We start from the raw sequence: 22,350 nt of genomic DNA on the forward strand, positions 1-22,350 counted from the left end.
TTTACCTATTGATGGGCATGTAGGCTGTTTCCAGATCCTAACTATTGTAAATAACACTGCTATGAACATAGGGGTACATATATTCTTTCTGATTGGTATATGGGGGTTCTTAGAATATATTACCAGAAGTGGGATTGCTGAGTGGGTACATAGGGTTTTTGTGTGAATATAAGTTTTTAAATCAGTTGAATAAATGCCTAAGAGTACAATTGCTGAATCATATGGTAAGAGTATGTTTAGTTTTTTAAGAAACTGCCAAACTGCCTAACTGCCATGGCTCAGTGGTTGAGTGTCAACCTATGAACCAAGAGGTCATGGTTCAATTCCTGGTCAAGGCACATTCCTGGGTTGTGGGCTCCATTCCCAGTGAGGGGCATGCAGGAGGCAGCCGGTCAATGATTCTCTCTTATCATTGATGTTTCTCTCTCTCTCTCCCTCTCCTTTCTTCTCTGAAATTAATAAAAATATATTTTTTTAAAAAAGAAAGTGCCATTTAAACTGTCATTTAAAGTGGCTGTACCATTTTTCATTCCTATCAGCAATAAATGAGAGTTTCTGTGTTTGTCCAAATCCTCACCAGCATTTGGTATTGTAATTTAAAATTTTTTTTAAGCTTTTCTAAAAGGTATATAGTGGGCCCACATTATTGTTTTAATTTGCAATTTCCTAATGACAAAAGATTTGGGGCATCTTTTCATATGGTTATTTGTCATTTGTATATATATTTTGGTGAGTTATCTTCAGATTTTTTTTGCCAGTTTTTAAATGATTTATTTAGTTAGTTTTAAATTTTTCTGTTACAGTTGATATTCACTATCCTATATAATAAAAGGCCAATATGCAAATTGACTGAACAGCAGAACAACCACCGGGAGCAGACACTCAACACAGGAGCTGTCCCCTGGTTGTCAGTGCGCTCCCACATGGGGAGTGCTGCTCAGCCAGAAGCTGGACTCATGGCTGGCAGTGCAGTGGCAGTGGCGGCAGCCTTAAGGATGTCCAACTGCTGGCTTAAGCCATTAGTCAGATATCCCTCAAGGACTCCCGGACTGTGAGAGGGCACAGGCCAGGCTGAGGGACCCCGCCCCCCTTGAGTGCACAAATTTTGTGCACCAGGCCTTTAGTTATTTTATATTAGTTTCAGGTGTAGAGCTTAGTAGTTAGACAATTACATAATTTACAAAGTGATTCCCTTTTCAATAATTCAAATACCCACCTGACATCATGCATAGTTATTACAATACTAGAGGCTTGGTGCACAAAATTCATGCACTCTGGGAGGGGGGTCCCTCAGCCTGGCCTGCGTCCTCTTGCATCAGGAACCCTTGGGGGATGTCCGACTGATAGCTTAGGCCTGCTCCCCTAAGCTGGCAGTTGGACATCCTTAGTGCTGCCTCGGAGTTGGGAGAGAGGTTCCCACCACTGCCACTGAGCTCGCCAGACATGAGTCTGGCTACTGGCTGAGCGGCGCTCCCCCTGTGGGAGTGCACTGACCACCAGGGAGCAGCTTCTGCATTGAGCGTCTGCTCCCTGGTGCTCAATGTGCATCATAGTGACTGGTTTTCCACCACTCAGTCAATTTGCATATTAGCCTTTTATTATATAGGATTATTGACTATATTTTCTATGCTGTATTATACATCCACATAACTATTTTGTAGCTAAAAAATTTGTACTTCTTAATCCTTTCACCTTTTTCACCCAGTCCCCCATTTCTCCTCCCTTTTGTCAACCATCAGTTTGTTTTCTGTATCTATGACTCTGTTTCTGTTTTGTTTATTTTGTTCTTTAGATTACACATGTAGGTGAAATCATATGGTATTTGTCTTTCTCTGACTGACGTACTTAGCATAACACACTGGCTTTTATTTGTAGGTACTCCACACAGGATAAAGCACAAAAATAAGGAGACAGCTGTATTAGGAGGAAATGTGACAATTTTCTGCAATCTAACAACTCCAGCAGATGTCGTACAAATTACCTGGCAAAAGGTCCAAGATTCTTTGCCACAAAATATTGGCACATATAGCAGTAAATATGGAGAAAAGATTTTTCCACCATACAGAAATCGACTGCACTGCAAGGTCATCGAACCCAATTCCTCATTCATCACTATTCGCGAAGTGACATTTGAAGATGAAGCCTGCTACAAATGTCTATTTAATGTGTTCCCTCATGGCAGTCAGGAAGGACAAATCTGCCTTACCATTATAAGTATACAATTTTTTATGTAGAGTAAAAATCATGCGGATGTGGTCTTTGAAGGTTAAGGTCCAGAGAAAGAATGTTTATTATTATTATTACTAGAGGCCTGGTGCACAAAAATTTGTGCACTGGGGGGGGGGGGGGGGCGGGGTCCCTCAGCCCAGCCTGTGCCCTCTCGCAGTCTGGGACCCCTCGGGAGATAACGACCTGCTGCCTTAGGCCTGCTCCTGGGTGGCAGAGGGCAGGCCCAATCCCTAGGTGCAGCCCCTGGTCAGGCTCAGAGTAGGGCTGATTGGGGAGTTGGGGCGCCACCCCCTGTCATGCACAGAGCAGGGCCCATTAGGGGGGTTGGGGCTCTGTACCCTGTCACCCACAGAGCAGGGCCAATCAGGGGGTTTAGGAGCTCCCCCCTGTCATGCACAGAGCAGGGCCGATCAGGGGGTTTAGGAGCTCCCCCCTGTCACTCACAGAGTAGGGCCGATAGGGGAGTTAGGGCACCATCCCCTGTCACACACACAGCAGGGCGGATCAGGGGGTTGGGGCGCCACCACTGTCACACTCAGGGCAGGGCTGATGGGGAGGTTATGGCTCTACCCCATCACACACAGATCCGGCCCCATGTAGGGGGGGGTTGGGGCGCCACCCTCTATCACCCACAGAGCAGGGCCGATCAGGGGGTTGGGGCACCGCCACTCTCACACTCAGGGCAGGGCCGATGGGGAGGTTATGGCTCTACCCTGTCACACACAGAGCAGGGCCTGGTGGTGGTGGTGGTGGGGGGGGGGGGTTGGGATGCCGCACCCTGTCACACACAGAGCCGCAGGGCGATCAGGGGGTTTGAGCGCTGCCCCCTGTCACGCTGATCCAGTGCCAGGAGGCCTCGAGGCTCCGCTGATCCCAGTGCTGGGAGGCATATTACCCTTTTACTATATAGGGTAGAGGCCTGGGGGGCGGCTGGTTTGCCCTGAAGGGTGTCCTGGATCAGGGTGGGGATCCCCACTGGGGTGCCTGGTCAGTCTGGGTGAGGAGCTGAGGGCTGCTTTCAGGCTGGCAATTGACTGAAGCTCCCAACCATTACTTTTTTTCTTTTTTTAAATTCTGGGCCAGCTTTAGCTCTGGCTCTAGCTCTGAGGCTTCCGCTGCTATAATCGAAACAATGTATAACTCTAGCTCTGAGATCCTGGCTGGCTGAAAGCTTTTTTCTGGGGTTTTGTTTAGCTTCTATATTTGCAACATAGTTTCTTAGAGTTGTAGCTCAGAGGCCGGCAAGGCAGGCGGGGAACATTGGCGTCTGCAGTCCCTGGAGCAAGCAAGCCTCATGTTCGCTTCCAGCTGCCTGGCTGCCGGCCGCCATCTTGGCTGACAGTTAATTTGCATAAGGATATGCTGATTAGCCAATGGGAAGGGTAGCGGTCGTACGCTAATTACCATGTTTCTCTTTTATTAGTGTAGATTATTATTATTATTATACAGAAGAAAAAAATGGAAGTTAATAATGGTTACATAAGTTGCCCATTTTCACATAGTGCAGAACCAGGCATAGCATTTATTCTGCCCTCTATGTAACTTTTATGCACTGACTTTAATCCAGTGGGTGAAATTCATGAACCACATCAAGATTTTCATTAGGGAAAGAAAGGAAAAGGAAAAGAAATAGTAGAGAAGGAGGAAGAGGGAAAAAGAAGACTCTAAGAGAGTAACAATTTCCCAATTTTCATATTAACAAAATGTTGAAGGGATAGCGATAGTGTTATAGTGTCACCTCATTATGCTGCTATACATTTAAAATAGTGGGGTTTATATAATGTAATTTTAAGGTTTAGTGAATGTGGAGAAACCAATTGTTCTTAAATTGGATGATAGTAGATATAAGAAAAGGAATGATGAGATTTGTTTTTTAATTGTGTTGAGAGGTATCTGAGAGGGACATGTTTTTAACATTTGGGTTTTATATACAAACTAGAGGCCTGGTGCATGGGTTCATGCACCGGTGGGGTTTCTCGGCCTGGCCTGCACCCTCTCGCAATCCAGGACCCCTTGGGGGATGTTGGACTGCCAGTTGCAGATCACCGGGCCTCTAATATGCATATAAGATCTTTGGTTAATCTCTACTCACCCTCTTCCCTCCCCACTTCCCTCTGAGATTCATCAGTCTGTTCCATGTTTTCATGCCTGTGCATTGAGTGTCTTCCCCCTGGTGGTCAGTGCATGTCATAGTTACTGGTCGAATGGTTGAATGGTCATTTAGGCTTTTATAGAGAGAGATTTGGGAAGTTGCCATCATAGGAATCTGGTATGACATATTTTTATATTTAATTTTGTTTCTTCTCTTTCTTTTGTTTTTTTTTCTTTGTGCCTCAGCTGTATCTGAATTAAAATCTGAACTCCAGTTCAATCTTGGCTCTGAAGATTTTCTTAAATATACTTACTCAGCTGTGGGAAAGCCTGTTCCTCAAATATCTCTCTTTCCATCACAAGTCTTAATTAATCCACCAAAAGAATACCTTGCACAGAACCCAGATGGCACGGTGACTATCACTAAAATGTACAACGTCTCCTTGGAGACTGTGAGATCCCTGGGACTCCAACACCTGATTGTGCACATGGATCATCCTCTAAGGAATGAAGAGAAGATTGTTCCTTTGTCTTTCACACAAGAATGTAAGTAGAAGTAATAATCAACAAGGAAAAATATTTATCTTTAAAATTCACTACCAAAAGTGTTTGTGTAGTCATCTACTTTTAAACATGTAAATCAATGTAATACACCTGCATGGCTAAAGAAATAAATACTGAAGATGTTCTCTAACCCAGCACTGCTTCCAGGGGTAATGGCTCTTAATGGAGCATTTTTAATTGTTCTCCCCTGCATGCTTTCCCTGAATTTCTGCCAGTCAATGAAGATTAGGCCATTTATACCTCCTTCAACTTTTCTGCTTCCCAATGTAATTGGTTTGCTTCCAATATGGTTATTTTGCTCCTTACCTCTGCAACTTTCAACAACATGATTAAACCTGTTCATTGTTTCATCTGCATATAAAGTCTCTCTTCGCTGCTCATTTTTGCTTGTCCACTTTCCCCTCAAGCTCTGTCAACCATCCATATCTTCTGTTTCAGAGCCATAATTAAGCAAGGTATGATTTCCCTAAGAAATTTAAATAATAATTTAAATAAATTTAAGTAATTTATAAATATATTTGTATATTTAAATAATATAATTCCTTATAGAATTTAAATAACTTTTTTTATATTCCACCTAATAATCTTTTATTTATTTTTTTAAATCTTTAATGTTGAAAGTATTACTTATGTCCTCTTTTTTCCCTATTGACCTCCTCCAGCCTACCCCATCCCAGGCCCTCACCACCCTACTATCTATGTCTATGTGTTATGCATATATTCATACAAGGTCTTTGGTTGATTACCTCCTACCCACCCCACCTTCCCTCCAAGAATCTGCACTCTATTTCATGCTTCCATGTCTTTGGATCCACTCTCTTCTCTCTGTTATTTTGTTGAATTAGATTCCACATATGAGTGAGATCATGTGATGCTTATCTTTCTCTGACTTATTTCACTTAGCATGACACTCTCCAGGTCCCTCCATGCTAGCTCAAAGGGTAAGAGATCCTTCTTTTTCATTACTACATAGTATTCCATGGTATAAATGTACCACTATTTTTTTTATCCCCTCATCTCCTGATGGGCACTTGGGTTCTTTCCAAATCTTAGCTATTGTAAATTGTGCTGCTATGAACATAGGTGTGCATACACTTTTTCTGATTGGTGTTTCGGGTTTCATAGGATATATTCCTAGAAGTGGGATTACTGGGTCAAATGGCAGTTCCCTATTTAATTTTTTGAGGAAATTCCATACTGTTTTCCATAATGGCTGCACCAGTCTGCATTCCCACCAGCAGTGTACTAGGATTCCCTTTTCTCCACATCCTTGCCAGCACTTATCATTTGTTGATTTGTTGATGGGAGCTATTCTGACAGGTGTGAGGTGATACCTCATTGTCATTTTAATTTGCATTTCTCTGATGATCAGTGACTTAGAGCATTTTTTTTTCATATGTCTCTTGGCCGTCCACTCTGGAAAAGTGTCTATTTAGGTCTTTTGCCCATTTTTAAATTGTATTGTTTGTCTTCCTTTTGTTAAGTTTTATGAGTTCCTTATATATTTTGGATATTAAGCCTTTATAAGATGTATCATTGCCAAATATGTACTCCCATAGAGTGGGCTCTCTTTTCATTTTGTTAATGGTTTCTTTTGCTGTGAGAAGCTTTTTATTTTGATGTAGTCCCATTTGTTTATTTTCTCCTTGGTTTCCTTTGCCCTAGGAGATGTATTGGTAAACATATTGCTATGAGAGATGTCTGAGATTTTGCTGCCTATGGTTTCTTTTAGGATTTTTATGGTTTTCCAACTTACATTTAGGCCTTTTATCCATTTTGAGTTTGTTCTTGTGTATGGTGTAAATTGGTGATCTAGTTTCATTTTTTTGCATGTATCTGTCCAATTTTCCCAAATTTATATATTTAAATAATATACTTTCTTATGGAATTTAAATTACATTTTTATATTCCACCTAATAATCTTTCAAAACTAAATAAAGCATTTTGCCTCTCTAAATATTTCATGTAAATACTGATATATTTGGGTTTTTAATCTTCCATCTTACTATTTATTTTGTAGTATCTGACCTGTTTCATGTCTCTTTCTCTCTCTTTCTGAATTCTTTTAATTATTTATTTTTATTTTATCTCCCCCCACCCAATTAGTTTGTTAACTATACATTTCTCTACCCTTCTTTAAGTGGTTATTTTGGGGAATATTGACTTGTTAAAACCTAATAGAATTTAGAACTTTTGCAACTTCCCAGATAATGCAATTGAGCATATATCAATTCTCATCCTTTGTGCCATTGTTTGGGGGTATTTTAATTGTTCATATGTTTAAATACCAAAATGTATCATTGTTGTTTCTGTTATTTGTAGTAATGTTTTTTTTAACTTACCCTTTCTGTTGACTTTCATTTCTTTATCCATTTTCAAACTTTCATTTTTCTTCTCCCTAACAAAATTTCTCCTAGTGTAGGTGTACAGATGGTCAGTTCTTTTAAATTGTTTTGGTCATAAAATATTTTAATTTTTGAAGAACATTTTTGCGGTATTCCAAATTCCAGTTTGGTGGGTTTTCCCTTCATCACTTTGACAGTAGCAATCTTTGACAGTGGCTTTTGACTTTCATTATTTCTGCTGAAAAGACATGTGTCAATTTTATCAGTGGTTCTTTGAAAGAAACACATCTCCTCCCTTTACCTCTGCTGCTGTTAAGATTTCTTCCTTCTATAGCAGTTTTATTATTATGTGCCTTGGTGTTGCAATTTTGTTTTTGTCGTCTTGTATTTTCCCAGGAGTCTTGAATCTGTGGATTAATGCTCTTCATCACTTTTGGAAAATTTTTGGCCATCATCTCTTCAAGTATTGAGGTCCCATTCCCTCTCATCTTTTTTTCTCAGTCTCTAATTACAAGTATATTAGATGTTTAACATAATCAAATTAGATGTATCTTAAATTCTGTATCTGATAATTCCAAAACTTGGATTTTTCTGGGTCTCTTTCTATTATCTTTTTTTCTGTCATAGTTTCGAGCCATTTTATAGTTATTTTTTAATGAATGTTAAACTTTGTATATGAAATATTGCAGAGATGATTAAAGCTCTGACTATTTTCTTTGCTATAGCTTCATTTATTTTATTTTATTATTCTTTTTGTTAATCCTCACCCGAGGATATTTTCCCCATTGAGTTTTAGAAAGAGTAGAGAGAGAGAAACATCCATGTGAGGGAGACAGGTTGCCTTCCACATAAGCCTGACTGGGGACATGGATCAAACCTGCAACCCAGGTACATGCCCTTGACTGGGAATAGAACCCATGACCCTTTGGTGCGCAAGCCAAACACTCTAACCACTGAGAATACCGGCCAGGGTGCAGTAGCTTTATTGTAATATAATTCACATACTATGCCATTCACCCATTTAAAATGTGTGATGATTTTTAGTATATTCACAAAGTTTATGTAGCCATTAAAAAATCAAAAGTGTATCGAAGTGTCAGGCTTAATCCTCTTTACTTTCAACTTTTACTGGATCTTGGTCCTACACATTCTAATGACTTAGTAGCTCTTTGATGTCTTTAAAAATTTTTAACAATAATTGTGCAAATTTTCTTCAGGTTCTCAGAAACCACCTAGATCATTGCTAGAATCAAAACCTCTTATTATCCAATTTTATACTATCACCTTCTCATTTTTTACAACTGTATTTCCAAATCCTCTTTGTCATCAACACTCTTGTCAAATAGCCTGAAATTAATGTGCTTTGACCCCAAAGTGCAAGAAAGCACAATTCCCCACCCTCATCATATAGCCTTAGATGTTTTCTATAGAAATAGAGAAGAGATACTGACTTATCTGTCAACTAGAGTTCCTATCTCTTTTTCCAGAAGATATATTTCTCCTGAAGAAAAGTAGAAATTCTATTCCTATTCTAGAATTTCCCCACATTTTCTTGATCCTTTTATGTTTGGGTAAATACTACAGAATAAGCTTTGGATATTAGTGATAGTGAGGGAATCCTACTTACCTCTTAATCTACGATAATACCACATCATCTATCACAGCTAACGGTATAAGTTATCCAATGGTATTAGTTATATATTAATAGTCTGTTTTTTATGTTTCATAGGCAATAAAATAATATTTCTCCTTGAGCTTATTATTGCCTTTTACCCTATTTAATTAGTCTCAAGGCTCATTAGTCTGTGTTACATTAGTTTATCTCTTTTGATATTAACAACCATAACTGTCACTGTATGTGGCACTGTCAGCATCTGTTTAATTTAGCAGGTAATCATTGAAGGCAACCATTAAGAGTTCTTTCAATAAGCCTCGCATATAATATTATATTGAACCATATAATGTTGATAACATTCAATATTTTTATCTATCAAATAAGTAATTTTATAAGGTTAAACCTAGTATAAATATACTAGGTTAAATTTAATATGAGTGAGGAAATATAATTTGAACATTATCAAGACAAGATTAACAAAGCTTCCAATCATGAAACTTCAATTCAGAAGATGATTCTTTCTTGCTTAACTATGTAACAAATTTTGGAGATATAAATCCCTAAATCTGCTGAAATCTTGACTAGAGCTTTATTTCCCCATGTTTTATTATTTTTGAATTCAGGGCTCTATTCACATTTTAGTGCCAAATTCTTCCCATTCAGCTTCCTCCATCCATTTTGAGTGAGCTATATAGTATCTCTTTGAAAAAGAACATAGTTAAAACTAGAAACTGAGATAAAGTGATTGCTAAATAGTCAAAAATAAATGGCACAAAAATCCCCATTTAAAACACATGCACTTTCAAAGAGTATCTCAGGAAAGAAGCATTTGCTATGAGAATTTCTGTTTTCCATCAATGGTTAAAGAAAATTCAAAGCAGCAAATGAAGAGGGGATGAGAGGTTACAATGAACAGAGAAATGACATCAGAAATAGGAAAAAAAACAAAAACCTGTCATGATCAGTCCTAAGGATGAAAAATACACAATAGTTCATGCCATTTAATAAAACTGCACATTTTCTTAAGGTTCATCTACAATATATAGGCCTAGTTTTTATATTATATCCAAGAACTATCATTGCTAATCATAACCTTTTGTTAAACTTAAATTGCAATGGAAAAATGTAAAATGTATTCAGAGGCTATACAGAAAGAAGTGAGTTCATACAGTAGTCCCCCCTTATCCTTAGGATATACATCCTCAGAATCCCTGTGGATGCCTGAAACAACAAATAGTACTGAACCCTACATATACTGTTTTTTTTCCTATGCATATACACCTATAATATGGTTTAATTTATAAATTAAGCATAGCAAGAGATTAACAACAGTAAATAATAATAAAATAGAACAGTTATAACAATGTACTGTAATAAAAGTTATGCGAATGTGATCTCTCTCAAAATGTCTAAGCACTTATCACATACTTGGCTGTAACTGTTGTCCTTTGAGGTGTGACAGCAAAACTAGCACAACATTTTTTTCTTCTTCTTCACAATTTCATGAATAGAAGGGTTATTCTTACCATAGACCTTAGCGACCTCAGAATATGATTTCTTTTTCTTTCCTTATTGAGAACGTTCCATGTTAGGGTTGCTGAAGGTGGTATGCATGAGGCCAAAAGTGGTAAAGAATTATACATTTATTAGATCATCTGTAAATGGGCTGAGCCCCAAAATGGCACCAGCACCCAAGGACGGGGACTCAGAGATTTTAAAGGACTCTAGGTGAGCTTTTTCAGCTGGAAATTCTCTGGGTGGGTCTGGATCCTGGGCAAGTCTGGAGGGGAAAGTTACTGGTCTTAGCAAATGGAATGTGTAAGCGAAAGAGAATGTCGGTTGTGAAATTATCTAAAGTTCAGTTTCCCAGGGGAGGGGGTATTGATTCCATTATTTAATCAGACTTAACAATTCCTTTGTACTTAAATAAAGCACCTTATAGTTTATCTTTGGCATATTCTAGTTGCCAGCATCACTACGCTTGCATGTGGGGCCATTATAAAGTAAAATAAGGGTTACTTGAACACAAACACTAAGAAACCTTGAGTGTGGATATGATAGCTGAGATGGCTCCTAAGTGACCAGTGGACAGGTAGGTAGCACTGGGCAAAGGGATGATTCACATTCTTGCCAGGGAGGAGTGGGATGGAGCAAACAACGTGAAACAGCTTGAGATTTCATCATGCTACTCAAAACAACACACAATTTAAAACATATAAACTGTTTACTTCTGAAATTTTTCATGTAATATTTTCAGACTGTTGTTAACCTCTGGTAACTGAGATTGCAGATAAAGGAGGGACTACTGCAATACAATTTAGAAACTCTGTAATCAAAATAGCTACAGTAAAAAGTGTTGATACTTACAATTTTATAATTTGTTTTTTCTTAAGAGTACAGGCTCTGAAGTCAGAACTGAATTTGCTTTTCAGTTTTGCCACTTTCTATCTTAGGGAAATTTTTTTTGACATCTCAGAGCTTTCATTTTCCCATTAGTATCTGATAACTGAATTCTCCTAGTTGATGTAAATAATCCTTATGAAATGCTTATTACATTGCTTAGAATGTTAATCTCAAATACTAATAATTATGATTACAAATGTATTTTAGAGGATATTAAAGAGTTTTTGGGAAATTTCATTTAGTAATTGGGCAATTTTTCTTCAAGTGACCATATTATATTTACTTTGTTTAAAATTTTTTTTAGATACCTAAATCTAGGTGAATATTTAGGTGGTTATATCTTTTTTTATTCTTGAGAGTAATAGTATAATATTAAGTATTATCTGTCTTCAATTTGAATATGCAATTGTATATTCTTTTATAAAGTGGGATATAGCAAATAATTTCATAACATCAATTTGAATGTCAAAAAAAGCAACAACAATCGTGTATCAAAAGAGCATTAGAGATTAAAGGTGCCAAAATGGCAGCACAGTATATAGGAAAGAAGGATAGTCATAAAGAACATGTTTTGGGCAACCCATTTGGGTCCCCTCCCTGCAGCAGGGAGCTTTTCTGTAGTAAAACTTTGTTTTCACTCAAAACAAAAACAAAAACAAAAACCATGTTTCTGGTTTGTGTTTTTCAGGTACTTCTGGCTTTCCCTATATGTGGCTGGCTACAGTTTTACTTGTAATTTTTCTCTGTATTATCATTCTTTATATTGTTCAGAGAAAGAAAAAATAAGTTGTATTACTACTTATCTGTGATAGAGAGTAGTAAAATATGGACATTTTCAAATCTGGAAAATATTTCAAAGGGCTCTAGCAAAATATGTCATGGAAAGAATCATCATGGAAAAATCTTCTCCATATGCTTGGTAATTCTTGCAGTCAAAGGCTTATCTTTGATATTCTAATTGAGAATGATTTAAAGGTAAGCGGCTAGTAATTATTACTGTTTATGGTGAATTGAGTTTAAGATTCTTTCTTGAAGACAGATTTTTAACAGGAGAGAACATGAACTTTTGACAACTGCGGGGAGGGGATCACTAAGTTGTGAAGCTTGAAAAAAGCCACAAAAAGATGAAAGTGATGCTACTTTACAGGATTAACATAGTAATTTATCAACTCACTTATTCAACAAATACTTCTAGAGTGTCTGCACTATGCACTGTTCTCAGTGTCAGAGATACAGGCACAACTAAAACAGACAGGTTCTTTGCCTTCAGAAGCTTACATCTCAGTGGGGACAGGTAGTCGATGAAAAGATATAAAACAGAGATTCCAAGATGCCAGAGGATTAAGTGGAAGCTACATTGACATTCTCCCAGAATCAACCTGGAATTACAACAAAAATATAGAAATATCATCTTGAGTAACCAACTGAAGACTGCTGGAGAGAACCATTAAGGCCAAGGACATAAAGAGGAGGCCACAGCAATACTAGAAGGAAGTGCAGAGGTGTGAGAGGGCTGGCTGGGTTTCCACAGGCAGCAGCTGAAGTTCCAGAGGGATATCTCAGTTGCGGGGATTCTCCCTGAAAAGTCTGAGGTTTAAACCCAAACTAGGCTCCAAGCCCAAAGGACCAGAACTTGGAAAGATGCCCATATAACATCTGGCTGTGAAAGCAATGGAGTTGCTGTCTGCCAGAGATAGACAGCTGGAAATGCAGGCACCCCATTAAAGGGTCAATGCACAAAATCTCGTGTGCAGCTACTCACCTTGGGCTCCAGCAGAAAGAGGGCAGAGTGGACTAGAGTTGTGTGAGGAGGATCTGGGGATAGAGCTCAGAGGACAACCACCTGGATCCCTATGCTGAATCATTCCCCCAAACTACAGAGGACATCTTTCTCAAGCTAACCTTTATCATCATGCAGCTTTTGCCTGGGGGGAAGCAATTACCACACCAACTAGAAAATCTCTCACCCTACCATATGGAATTTACACCCTGCTGTGTAACAATCATCCTGTAGGCAGAATCAGATCTCTGGATGCTTTTAGTCTTTGTCTGATCTGCTTCTAGACCCAGGCTAGGAAAAGCAGACTTTGGTGTGCATCTTGGTCTTTTCCAAATGCACACAACCCCAGCAGAGTGAGCCACAGCTATAGATCGCTTGATAACTCCAAACAGAAAGCTATAGACAAGTGGAAGAATATACCGTGTTTGTGGATTGGTAGAATTAACATCATTAAAATGTCCATACTGCCCAAAGCAATTTATAGATTCAAAGCAGTACCTATTAAAATACCAATAGCATATTTAACAGATCTAGAACAAACACTTGAAAAATTTATATGGAACCAAAAAAGACCCTGATTAGCTGCATCAATCTTGAGAAAGTTGGAGGGATCACAATCTACACTAATAAAAGAGAAACATGGTAATTAGCGCACTACCGCTAACCTTCCCATTGGCTAATCAGCATATCCTTATGCAAATTAACAGTCAGCCAAGATGGCGGCCGGCAGCCAGGCAGCTGGAAGCGAACATGAGGCTTGCTTGCTCCAGTGATGGCAGACTCCAACGTTCCCCGCCTGACTTGCCGGCCTCTGAGCTGCAACTCTAGGAAACATTGTAACAAATATAGAAGCTAAACAAAACCCCAGAAACCAGCTTTCAGAGCTGTAGTTATACATTGTTTCGATTATAGAATGCAGACAAACCAGATACCTGCTTTCAGCAGCGGAAGCCTCAGAGCTAGAGCCAGAGCTAAAGCTGGCCCAGAATAAAAAAAAAAAAGAAAAAAAGGAGCGGTTGGCAGCTTCAGTCAACTGCCAGCCTGAAAGCAGCCCTCAGCTCCTCACCCAGACTGGCCAGGCACCCCAGTGGGGACCCCCACCCTGATCCAGGACACCCTTCAGGGCAAACCAGCCGGCCCACACCCATGCACCAGGCCTCTATCCTATATAGTAAAAGGGTAATATGCCTCCCAGCACCGGGATCAGTGAAGCCGCGAGGCCTCCTGGCACCGGATCAGCGTGACAGGAGGCAGCGCCCAAACCCCCTGATCGCCCTGCGGCTCTGTGTGTGACAGGGGAAGGCACCCCAACCCCCCCCCCCCCCCCCACAGGCCCTGCTCTGTGTGTGACAGAGTAGAGCCATAACCTCCCCATCGGCCCTGCCCTGAGTGTGACAGTGGCGGCACCCCAACCCCCTGATCGGCCCTGCTCTGTGGGTGATAGAGGGTGGCGCCCCAACCCCCTGATCCGCCCTGCTGTGTGTGTGACAGGGGGCGGTGCCCTAACTCCCCTATCGGCCCTACTCTGTGAGTGACAGGGGGGAGCTCCTCAACCCCCTGATCGGCCCTGCTCTGTGGGTCACAGGGGGTGGCGCCGCAACCTCCCCATCGACCCTGCCTTGAATGTGATAGGGGGCGGTGCCCCAACCCACCAATCAGCCCTACCCTGAGCGTGACTGAGGGTGGCATCGCAACCTCCCAATCCCCCCTGCTCTGTGCATGACAGGGGGCAGTGCCCTAACTCCCCAATCAGCCCTGCTCTGAGCCTGACCAGGGGCTGCACCTAGGGATTGGGCCTGCCCTCTGCCACCCAGGAGCAGGCCTAAGCCAGCAGGTCGTTATCTCCCGAGGGGTCCCAGACTGCGAGAGGGCACAGGCCAGGCTGAGGGATCCCCCCTCCCCACCGAGTGCACAAATTTTTGTGCAAAGGGCCTCTAGTATATATATATATCAAGTTATACTACAAATCCACTGTAATTAAAACAACCTGGTACTGGCAAAAGAACACTCATATAGCTCAATGGAACAGAACAGGGAATCCAGAAATTGACCCAAGCCATTATGTAAAATTAATATTTGATGAAGGAGGCAAGAGCAAACAATGGAGTTAAGACAGTCTCTCCATTAAATAGTGTTGGGAAAATTGAACAGGTACATGCAAAAAAATGAAACTAGACCACCAACTTACACCAAAGACAAAAATAAACTCAAAAAAGATACAGGACTTAAATGTAAATCTTGAAATCATAAAAATCCTAGAAGAAAATGTAGGCAGCAAAATATCAGACATGTCATGTAGCAGAATTTTCACTGATACAATGCATAGGGCAAGAGAAACAAGAAAAAGTAAACAAACGAGATTACATCAAAATAAAAAGCTTCTGCACAGCAAAAGAAAACAGCATCAAAATGGAAAGGGAGCCGAGACCGGTTTGGCTCAGTGGATGGAGCGTCGGCCTGCGGACTGGGGGGTCCCGGGTTCGGTTCCGGTCGGGGGCGTGTGCCTGGGTTGCGGGCACATCCCCACTGGGAGATGTGCAGGAGGCAGCTGATCGGTGTTTCTCTCTCATCGATGTTTCTAGCTCTCTGTCTCTCTCCCTTCCTCTCTGTGGAAAATCAATAAAATATATTTAAAAAAAAAAAAAAGGAAAGGGAATTCATTGTATAGGAGAACATATTTGCCAATGATACATCTGATAAGGTGTTAATTTCCAAAATATATAAAGTACTCATACAACTCAAAAGGAAGACTAACAACACAATTAAGAAATGGGCAGAGCACCTGAATAGACACTTCTCCAAAGAGGACATACAAATTTCCAAGAGACATGAAAAAAATTCTCAACATTACTAATCATCAGAGAGATGCAAATTAAAAGGCCAGTAAGGTATCATCTCACACATGCAAGAATGGCTATCATCAATAAATCAACAAACAACAAGTACTGGAGAAGATGTGGAGAAAAAGGAATGCTAATACACTGCTGGTGGGAATGCAGACTGGTGCAGCCATTATGGAAAATAGTATGGAGTTTCCTCAAAATATTAAATATGGAACTGCCATTTGACCCAGTGATCCCACTTCTAGGAATATATCCTAAGAAGCCTGAAATGCCAATCAAAAGAATATATGCACTGCTATGTTAATAGCAGTGTGATTTACAACAGCCCAAGTACTCATCAGTAGATGAGTGGATAAGAAAGCTGTGGTGCATTTACACAATGGAATACTATTCAGCTATAAAAAAGAGATCTCTTACCTTTGGAGACAGTATGGAGGGGCCTGAATAGTATTATGCTAAGTGAAATAAGCCAGTCAGAGAAAGACAAATGTCACATAATCCATCTTCCATGTGGACCCTAATGAACAAAATAAATTGACAAACAAAATAGATCCAGCGACATGGAACCATGCAACAGTCTAAGAATTCTCAGAGGGAAGAGGGTGAGTTGGGTAAGAGAATTTATGTACATATATGCATAACCCATGGACACAGACAATTGTGTGGGGAAAGCCTGAGGGGGATGGTATGGATGGGATTAATGGGGCACATCTGTAATACTTTCAACCATAAAAATACATTTAAATAAAAGAATGATCTTTGTCTTTCATGTAAAGACACAGGGAGAAGGTGACTATTGTAAACCAGGAAGAGGATTCTCACAAATTTAAACATGTGGGTACTTTGATCCAGCACTTCCAATCTCCTGAACTGTGAGAAATAAATGTGTGTGTTATTATATTACAAAATACAGCTGGAGGAGAGATTCCAAAATGGTGGTGGAGTAAATGGAAGCCTGACACTCTCCCAGGACCAAATTGGAATTACAACTAATATAAAACCATCCTGAACAATCAAATGAAGACTAGATGGAGAGAACCCTGATAACCAAGGGTGGTAAGTGGAGACCACATAGAGATTGGTAGGAAATATAGAAGCATGAAAGGGCTGGTCATGCTCCCACAGATAGCAACTGAAATTCCAGAGGGATATCTCAATTGTAGGGGGTTCACACTGAGAATGTTGGGTTCTAAAACCCAAGCTGGGCTTCCCAGTCCAGAGCACCAGAACTGAGAAAGTTGCCCACATAACAGCTGGCTGTGAAAAGTAGCAAGATTGCTGTCTGCCAGGGAAAGATGGCTGGAAATGCAGGCATCCTCTTAAGATCCAATGCACAAATTTTTATGTGCAGCTACTCATCTTGGACTCTGGATGAGTGAGCAGAAGCCAGGTTTGGGGCTCTAGGTTTACACTGCCAAGAGCAGACATCCCAATTTCCTGTGCTGAGTCATTCCCTCACAGTATGGAGGACATCTTTCTCCAGCAGACCTTTGATATCTAGGTGGTTTCTGTCTGGGGGAAAGGCAGTTGCCCCACCCTATTGGAAAACCCCTTGCCCTACCCTGTGGAGTTTCTGAGGCCCATTAAAAGACTGAGAATAGCAATCACCTGTGGGCAGAAGCAATTGCCCCACCCTATTGGAAAATCTCTAGTGGTCTATTGCCTGGCACTAATAAAGACTGAATACAATAAGACTGCTAGCAGAGTGGAGTCTCTAGAAGCTTTGAGTTTTTGCCTGATTTAATCTGAGGCCTGGGGCTAGGAAAGAAAACACTGATGCACATCCTGGTCCTTTCCAAAGGCACCCAGGCCCAGCAGAGAAAGCTATAAGCTGTGGATTGCTGATAGATCCAAACACGGTACTCAGAGCCCAGTCAGAAACAGTGTCTGGAACTGTCCTGCATAGCATATTGGGAGGCATAACAGATCTACCTAATACATAGACACAAACCCAAACAGGCAGCCAAAATGGAAAGACTAAAAAACAAGCCACAAATAAAAGAACAAGATAATTCTCCACAAGAAGAGCTAAATGAAATGGAGATAAGAAATTTATTAGACACAGAGTTCAGAATAATGATGGCAAAGACGCTCACTGGCATGAGAAAAGACATAGTAACTAAGAAGAATGACATAGCACTAATAAAGAAGCCAGTGGAAGAAATATACAGAAGATTAGTGGAAGCCAAGCATTGCATCAATGAATTAAAAGATAGTGAATCAGATAACTAAAGAGAAAAAAACACATAATTAAAATACTGTTGCCTGCACAAGCCGGTTTGGCTCATTGAATAGGACGTTGCTCTGCTCACTGAAGGGTCCCAGGTTCAATTCTGGTCAAGGGCACATACCTCAGTTGCAGGCTCAATCTCTGGCCCTGGTCAGGGTGCATGCTGAAGGCAACCAATCAATGTGTCTCTCTAACATTGATGTTTCTCTCTGTGTGTCTTTGTCCCTCCCTTCCACTCTTTTTAAAGGCAATGAAAAAATATCCTCAGGAGAGGATTAACAAAAAAGAAACAAATAAAAAAACTGGCAGACAGCTTAAGGGAATTGTGGGACAACATGAAATGTAACAACATTCGCATCATAGGAGTACCACAAGGGGAAGAATGTGAGAAAGGGATCGAGAACCTGTTTGAAGAAACAATGGCAGGAAACTTCCTTAAGCTGGTGAAGAAAAAGTCACACAAGGTCAGGAGGCACAGAGAGTTCCAAGCAAGAAGAATCCAAACAGGCTCACACCCAGACACATCATAATTAAAATGCCTAAAATTGAAGACAAAGAGAGGCCCAGCTGGCGTGGCTCAGTGGTTGAGCATTGACCTATGAACCAGAAAGTCACAGTTCGATTCTCGGACAGGGCATATGTCTGGGTTGCAGGCTCGATCCCCAGTAGGGTGCATGCAGGAGGCAGCCAATCAATGATTCTCTCTCATCATTGATGTTTCTATCTCTCTCTCCCTCTTCCTGTCTGAAATCAATAATATATATATATATATATATATATATATATATATATATTTAAAAAAAGACAAAGAGAAAAATCTTAAAGGCAGCAAGAGAAAAGCAATTTGTTAGCTACAATGGAGCTCTGAGAAGCTGATTTTTCATTAGAACCTCTATAGGCAAGAAGAGAATGACATGAAATATTCAAAGTAATAAAAAGCAAGGATCTGACATCAAGATTATTTTATCTAACAAGGCTATCATTTAAAATAGATAGTGAAATAAAACATTTCCCAGACATAAAAAGGCTAAAGGATTTTATCACCATCAAACAAACATTGGAAAAAATGCTAAAGGAACTACTGTTATGCGAAGAGAGAGAGAGAGAGAGAGAGAGAGAGAGAGAGAGAGAGAAACATAGGCATAAAGAATTAAAATGGCAATGAATAAGTACTTATCAATAATAATCTTAAATGTAAATGGATTAAATGCTGCAATCAAAAGACATAGTGTAGCTGAATGGATATGAAAACATAAACCAAATATATGCAATCTACAGGGACCCACTTCAGAACAAAAAAGCTCACATACAATGAGAATGAAGGGATAGGAAAAAATGTCCATGCAGATGGAAAAGAAACAAAAGCTGGAGTAACAATATTCATACCTGACAAAATAGACTTCAAAATGAAGGCCATCACAAGAGACAATAAAGGTCTCTACATAATACTAATGGGATGGATCCCACAAGAGGATATAACCCTAATAAACATATATGCACCCAATATAGGAGCACCTAAGTATATTAACAAAACTTCTGGAGGACTTTAAGGGAGAGATTGACTGCAATACAGTCATAGTAGGGGATTTTAACTCCAAAGTCACATAGCGGGACTTTATCCCACTGATTTCACTGGATAGATCTTCCAGACAAAAATTAATACGTAAAAGTGACTAAATGACACACTGAATCAGATGGATTTAATTGACATTTTTAGAACATTTCACCCCAAAGCTCCAGAATATCATTCTTCTCAAGTGCTTATGGGTCACTCACAAAGATAAAACACATGTTAAGACACAAAACAAGTCTACGAATTCAAGAAGATTTAAATCATACCAACCATCTTCTTAGATCACAATGGAATGAAAGTAGAAATCAACTACAGTAAAAACACTCAAAAACATTCAAACACATGGAGGCTAACTAGCATGTTATTACCAGGGGTGGGCAAACTTTTTGACTCAAGGGCCACAATGGGTTCCTAAACTGGACCGGAGGGCAGGAACAAAAGCATGGATGGAGTGTTTGTGTGAACTAATATAAATTCAAAGTAAACATCATTACATAAAAGGGTACGGTCTTTTTTTTTTTTAGTTTTATTCATTTCAAACGGGCCAGATCCAGCCTGCGGGCCGTAGTTTGCCCACGGCTGTATTAAATAAAGAAATAAATAAAAATCTTTCTGGAAACAAATGAAAATGAACACACAACAACTCCAAATTTCTGGGACACAGTGAACACAGTCCTGAGAGGGAAGTTCATAGCATTACAGACCTAACTAAAAAACAAACAAACAAACAAAAAGCAAGAAAAATTAGTAATAAACTACTTAACTCTTCAATTAAAGAATTAGAAAGAGAAAAACAAGAAAAGCCTGGAGTAAGTAGAAGGAAGGAAATAATAAAGATTAGAGCAGAAATAAATGACATAGAGACTAAAAAAAAAAAAAAAAAAAAATACAAAATATCAATGACCAAGAGCTGGTTCTTTGAAAAGATAAACAAGATTGATGAACCTTTAGCCAGACTCATCAAGAAACAAAGAGAGAGGACCCAAATAATTAAAATAAAAAACAAAAGGTAAGTGAAATAAACCTGTCAGAAAAAGACAAATATCACATGACCTCACTCATATGTGGAATCTAACAAACAAAATAAACATTTGAAGAAAATAGATTTAGAGACATTGAAACATGGAACTGACTGTAGAATCTTAGAGGGGAAGGGGTGGGTGGGTTGGTGGGTGGGAGGCGATCAACCAAAGAACTTGTAGGCATATAGGCATAATCCATGGACACAGACAATAGGGGAGTGAAGGCCTGAGGCAGGGGGCAGGGATGGGCTATAAGCGATCAATGGAAGAAGAAATAGGACATATATGTAATAGACATATGTATTACTTTCAACAATAAATGTTAAAAATAAATAAATTAATAAAATAAAATATATACTGCTGGAATTTTTATTAGTCTTACATTGAATTTGTAATTTAATTTTGCAAGCATTGATATCTTTAGAGTAATTTGCTCCACCCATATATTTGTTCTCCACTTATACAAGTCTTTCTGAATGTCATTTAAGAAAGTTTTTAAATGTCCTCTCTTGAGGTTTCATGTAATTTTTACAAAGTCAATTCCTTGGTATTTGTTCATTATAATAATGAATGGTTTCTTCTTTTTTTATTAAAAATGTATAGCTGTTATTAATGGTTTAGGAAAAGTTCTGATTTTGTAAATTAACCTGTATTTGGAAACTTTGATAAACTCTATTAATTCAAAGTTTTTCTGTTGATCTAATGGTTTTCCATGTAGATGATCATCTTTTTTTTTGCACATAATAACATTTTTTGCTTCTTTACAATCCTTATACCTTTTTAATATAAAATATCATAAACAACAGTTATATTTGCCTTGTTTCTGAATTTAAAGACCATGTCTAAAATTTCTCCAAGTATGATATTTTGCCATTAAGCATATTATCAAGTTTAAAAAATGTTTTACTATTTCTATTTTCTATGGCTTTATCATATATAGATTGTTGAACTTGTTGAGCTAGTCATATGGATTTTCTATAGTAGATCACTAATATGATAAGTTAGATTGACATATTTTCTAATGTTAAACCATTCTGGGAAGTTTATTTATAAGTTAAGCTAGAGTATAACTTTATTTTTTAAATTTTTTTCTGACTTTGAAACAATGTTTTATTTTTAATTTTTTAGATGGAAAGGAAGAAAAAGAGAGAGAAACATGGATGTGAGAGAGAAACATCGATCAACTGCCTTCTGCATGTGCTGCATTCAGGGATCAAACACACAACCTGTGCATAAGACTCCACCAGGATGGAACAAAAGATCTTTAAGTTCATGAGATGATGCTAAACCAACTGAACTACACCATCCAGAGCCTGAAATTAAGATTTTAATAAAAAATTTTGAAATTAATACTGGCCTCAAAAAAAGTTTATTCATTTAATATTTCTTCTTTTAGAAACATATATAATAGAGAGATTTCTATTCCTTAACAATCCTCTGAGTCTATAGATTTTTTTTGAAAGAAAATTTTCTCAATTAAACTTGGTGGCTTTCAAAGGTATTGGCTTTTCTATTTTAAAATATTTATGCTGATTTTCTTTCATTCTGTATGTTGCCCTTTCACTCTATTGTTTCCTCTGTTGTGCAGAAGCTTTTCAGCTTAATAGAGTCCCACTTGTTTATTTTGCTTTTGTTAACTGTGCTTTGGGTGTCAC

The 22,350-nt window shown here is 39.0% G+C and overlaps 1 protein-coding gene across 2 annotated transcripts in view; it reads left to right on the forward strand.

The window, feature by feature from the left end:
• Window positions 1-22,010, forward strand: part of LOC139003831 (OX-2 membrane glycoprotein-like) — a 33,917-nt gene extending 11,907 nt beyond the window's left edge. The window contains exons 2-5 of one of the 2 annotated variants that reach the window (XR_011470304.1): window positions 1,876-2,214; window positions 4,567-4,866; window positions 11,936-12,222; window positions 21,824-22,010. Coding sequence is in view for 1 of the 2 variants with exons in the window: in XM_070406171.1 (XP_070262272.1) it covers window positions 1,876-2,214; window positions 4,567-4,866; window positions 21,824-21,861 (677 nt within the window). In the remaining variant the exon portion in view is untranslated. The remainder of the gene's footprint in view (window positions 1-1,875; window positions 2,215-4,566; window positions 4,867-11,935; window positions 12,223-21,823) is intronic. The other variant, XM_070406171.1, reaches the window with a different exon arrangement.
• The last annotated feature ends 340 nt before the right edge of the window (window positions 22,011-22,350 follow it).

The sequence above is a fragment of the Myotis yumanensis genome, unplaced genomic scaffold (assembly GCF_028538775.1).
Source record: "Myotis yumanensis isolate MYYU_CA2020_CCGP unplaced genomic scaffold, mMyoYum1.0.hap1 SCAF_2, whole genome shotgun sequence".
Classification (NCBI taxonomy): Eukaryota; Metazoa; Chordata; class Mammalia; order Chiroptera; family Vespertilionidae; genus Myotis; species Myotis yumanensis.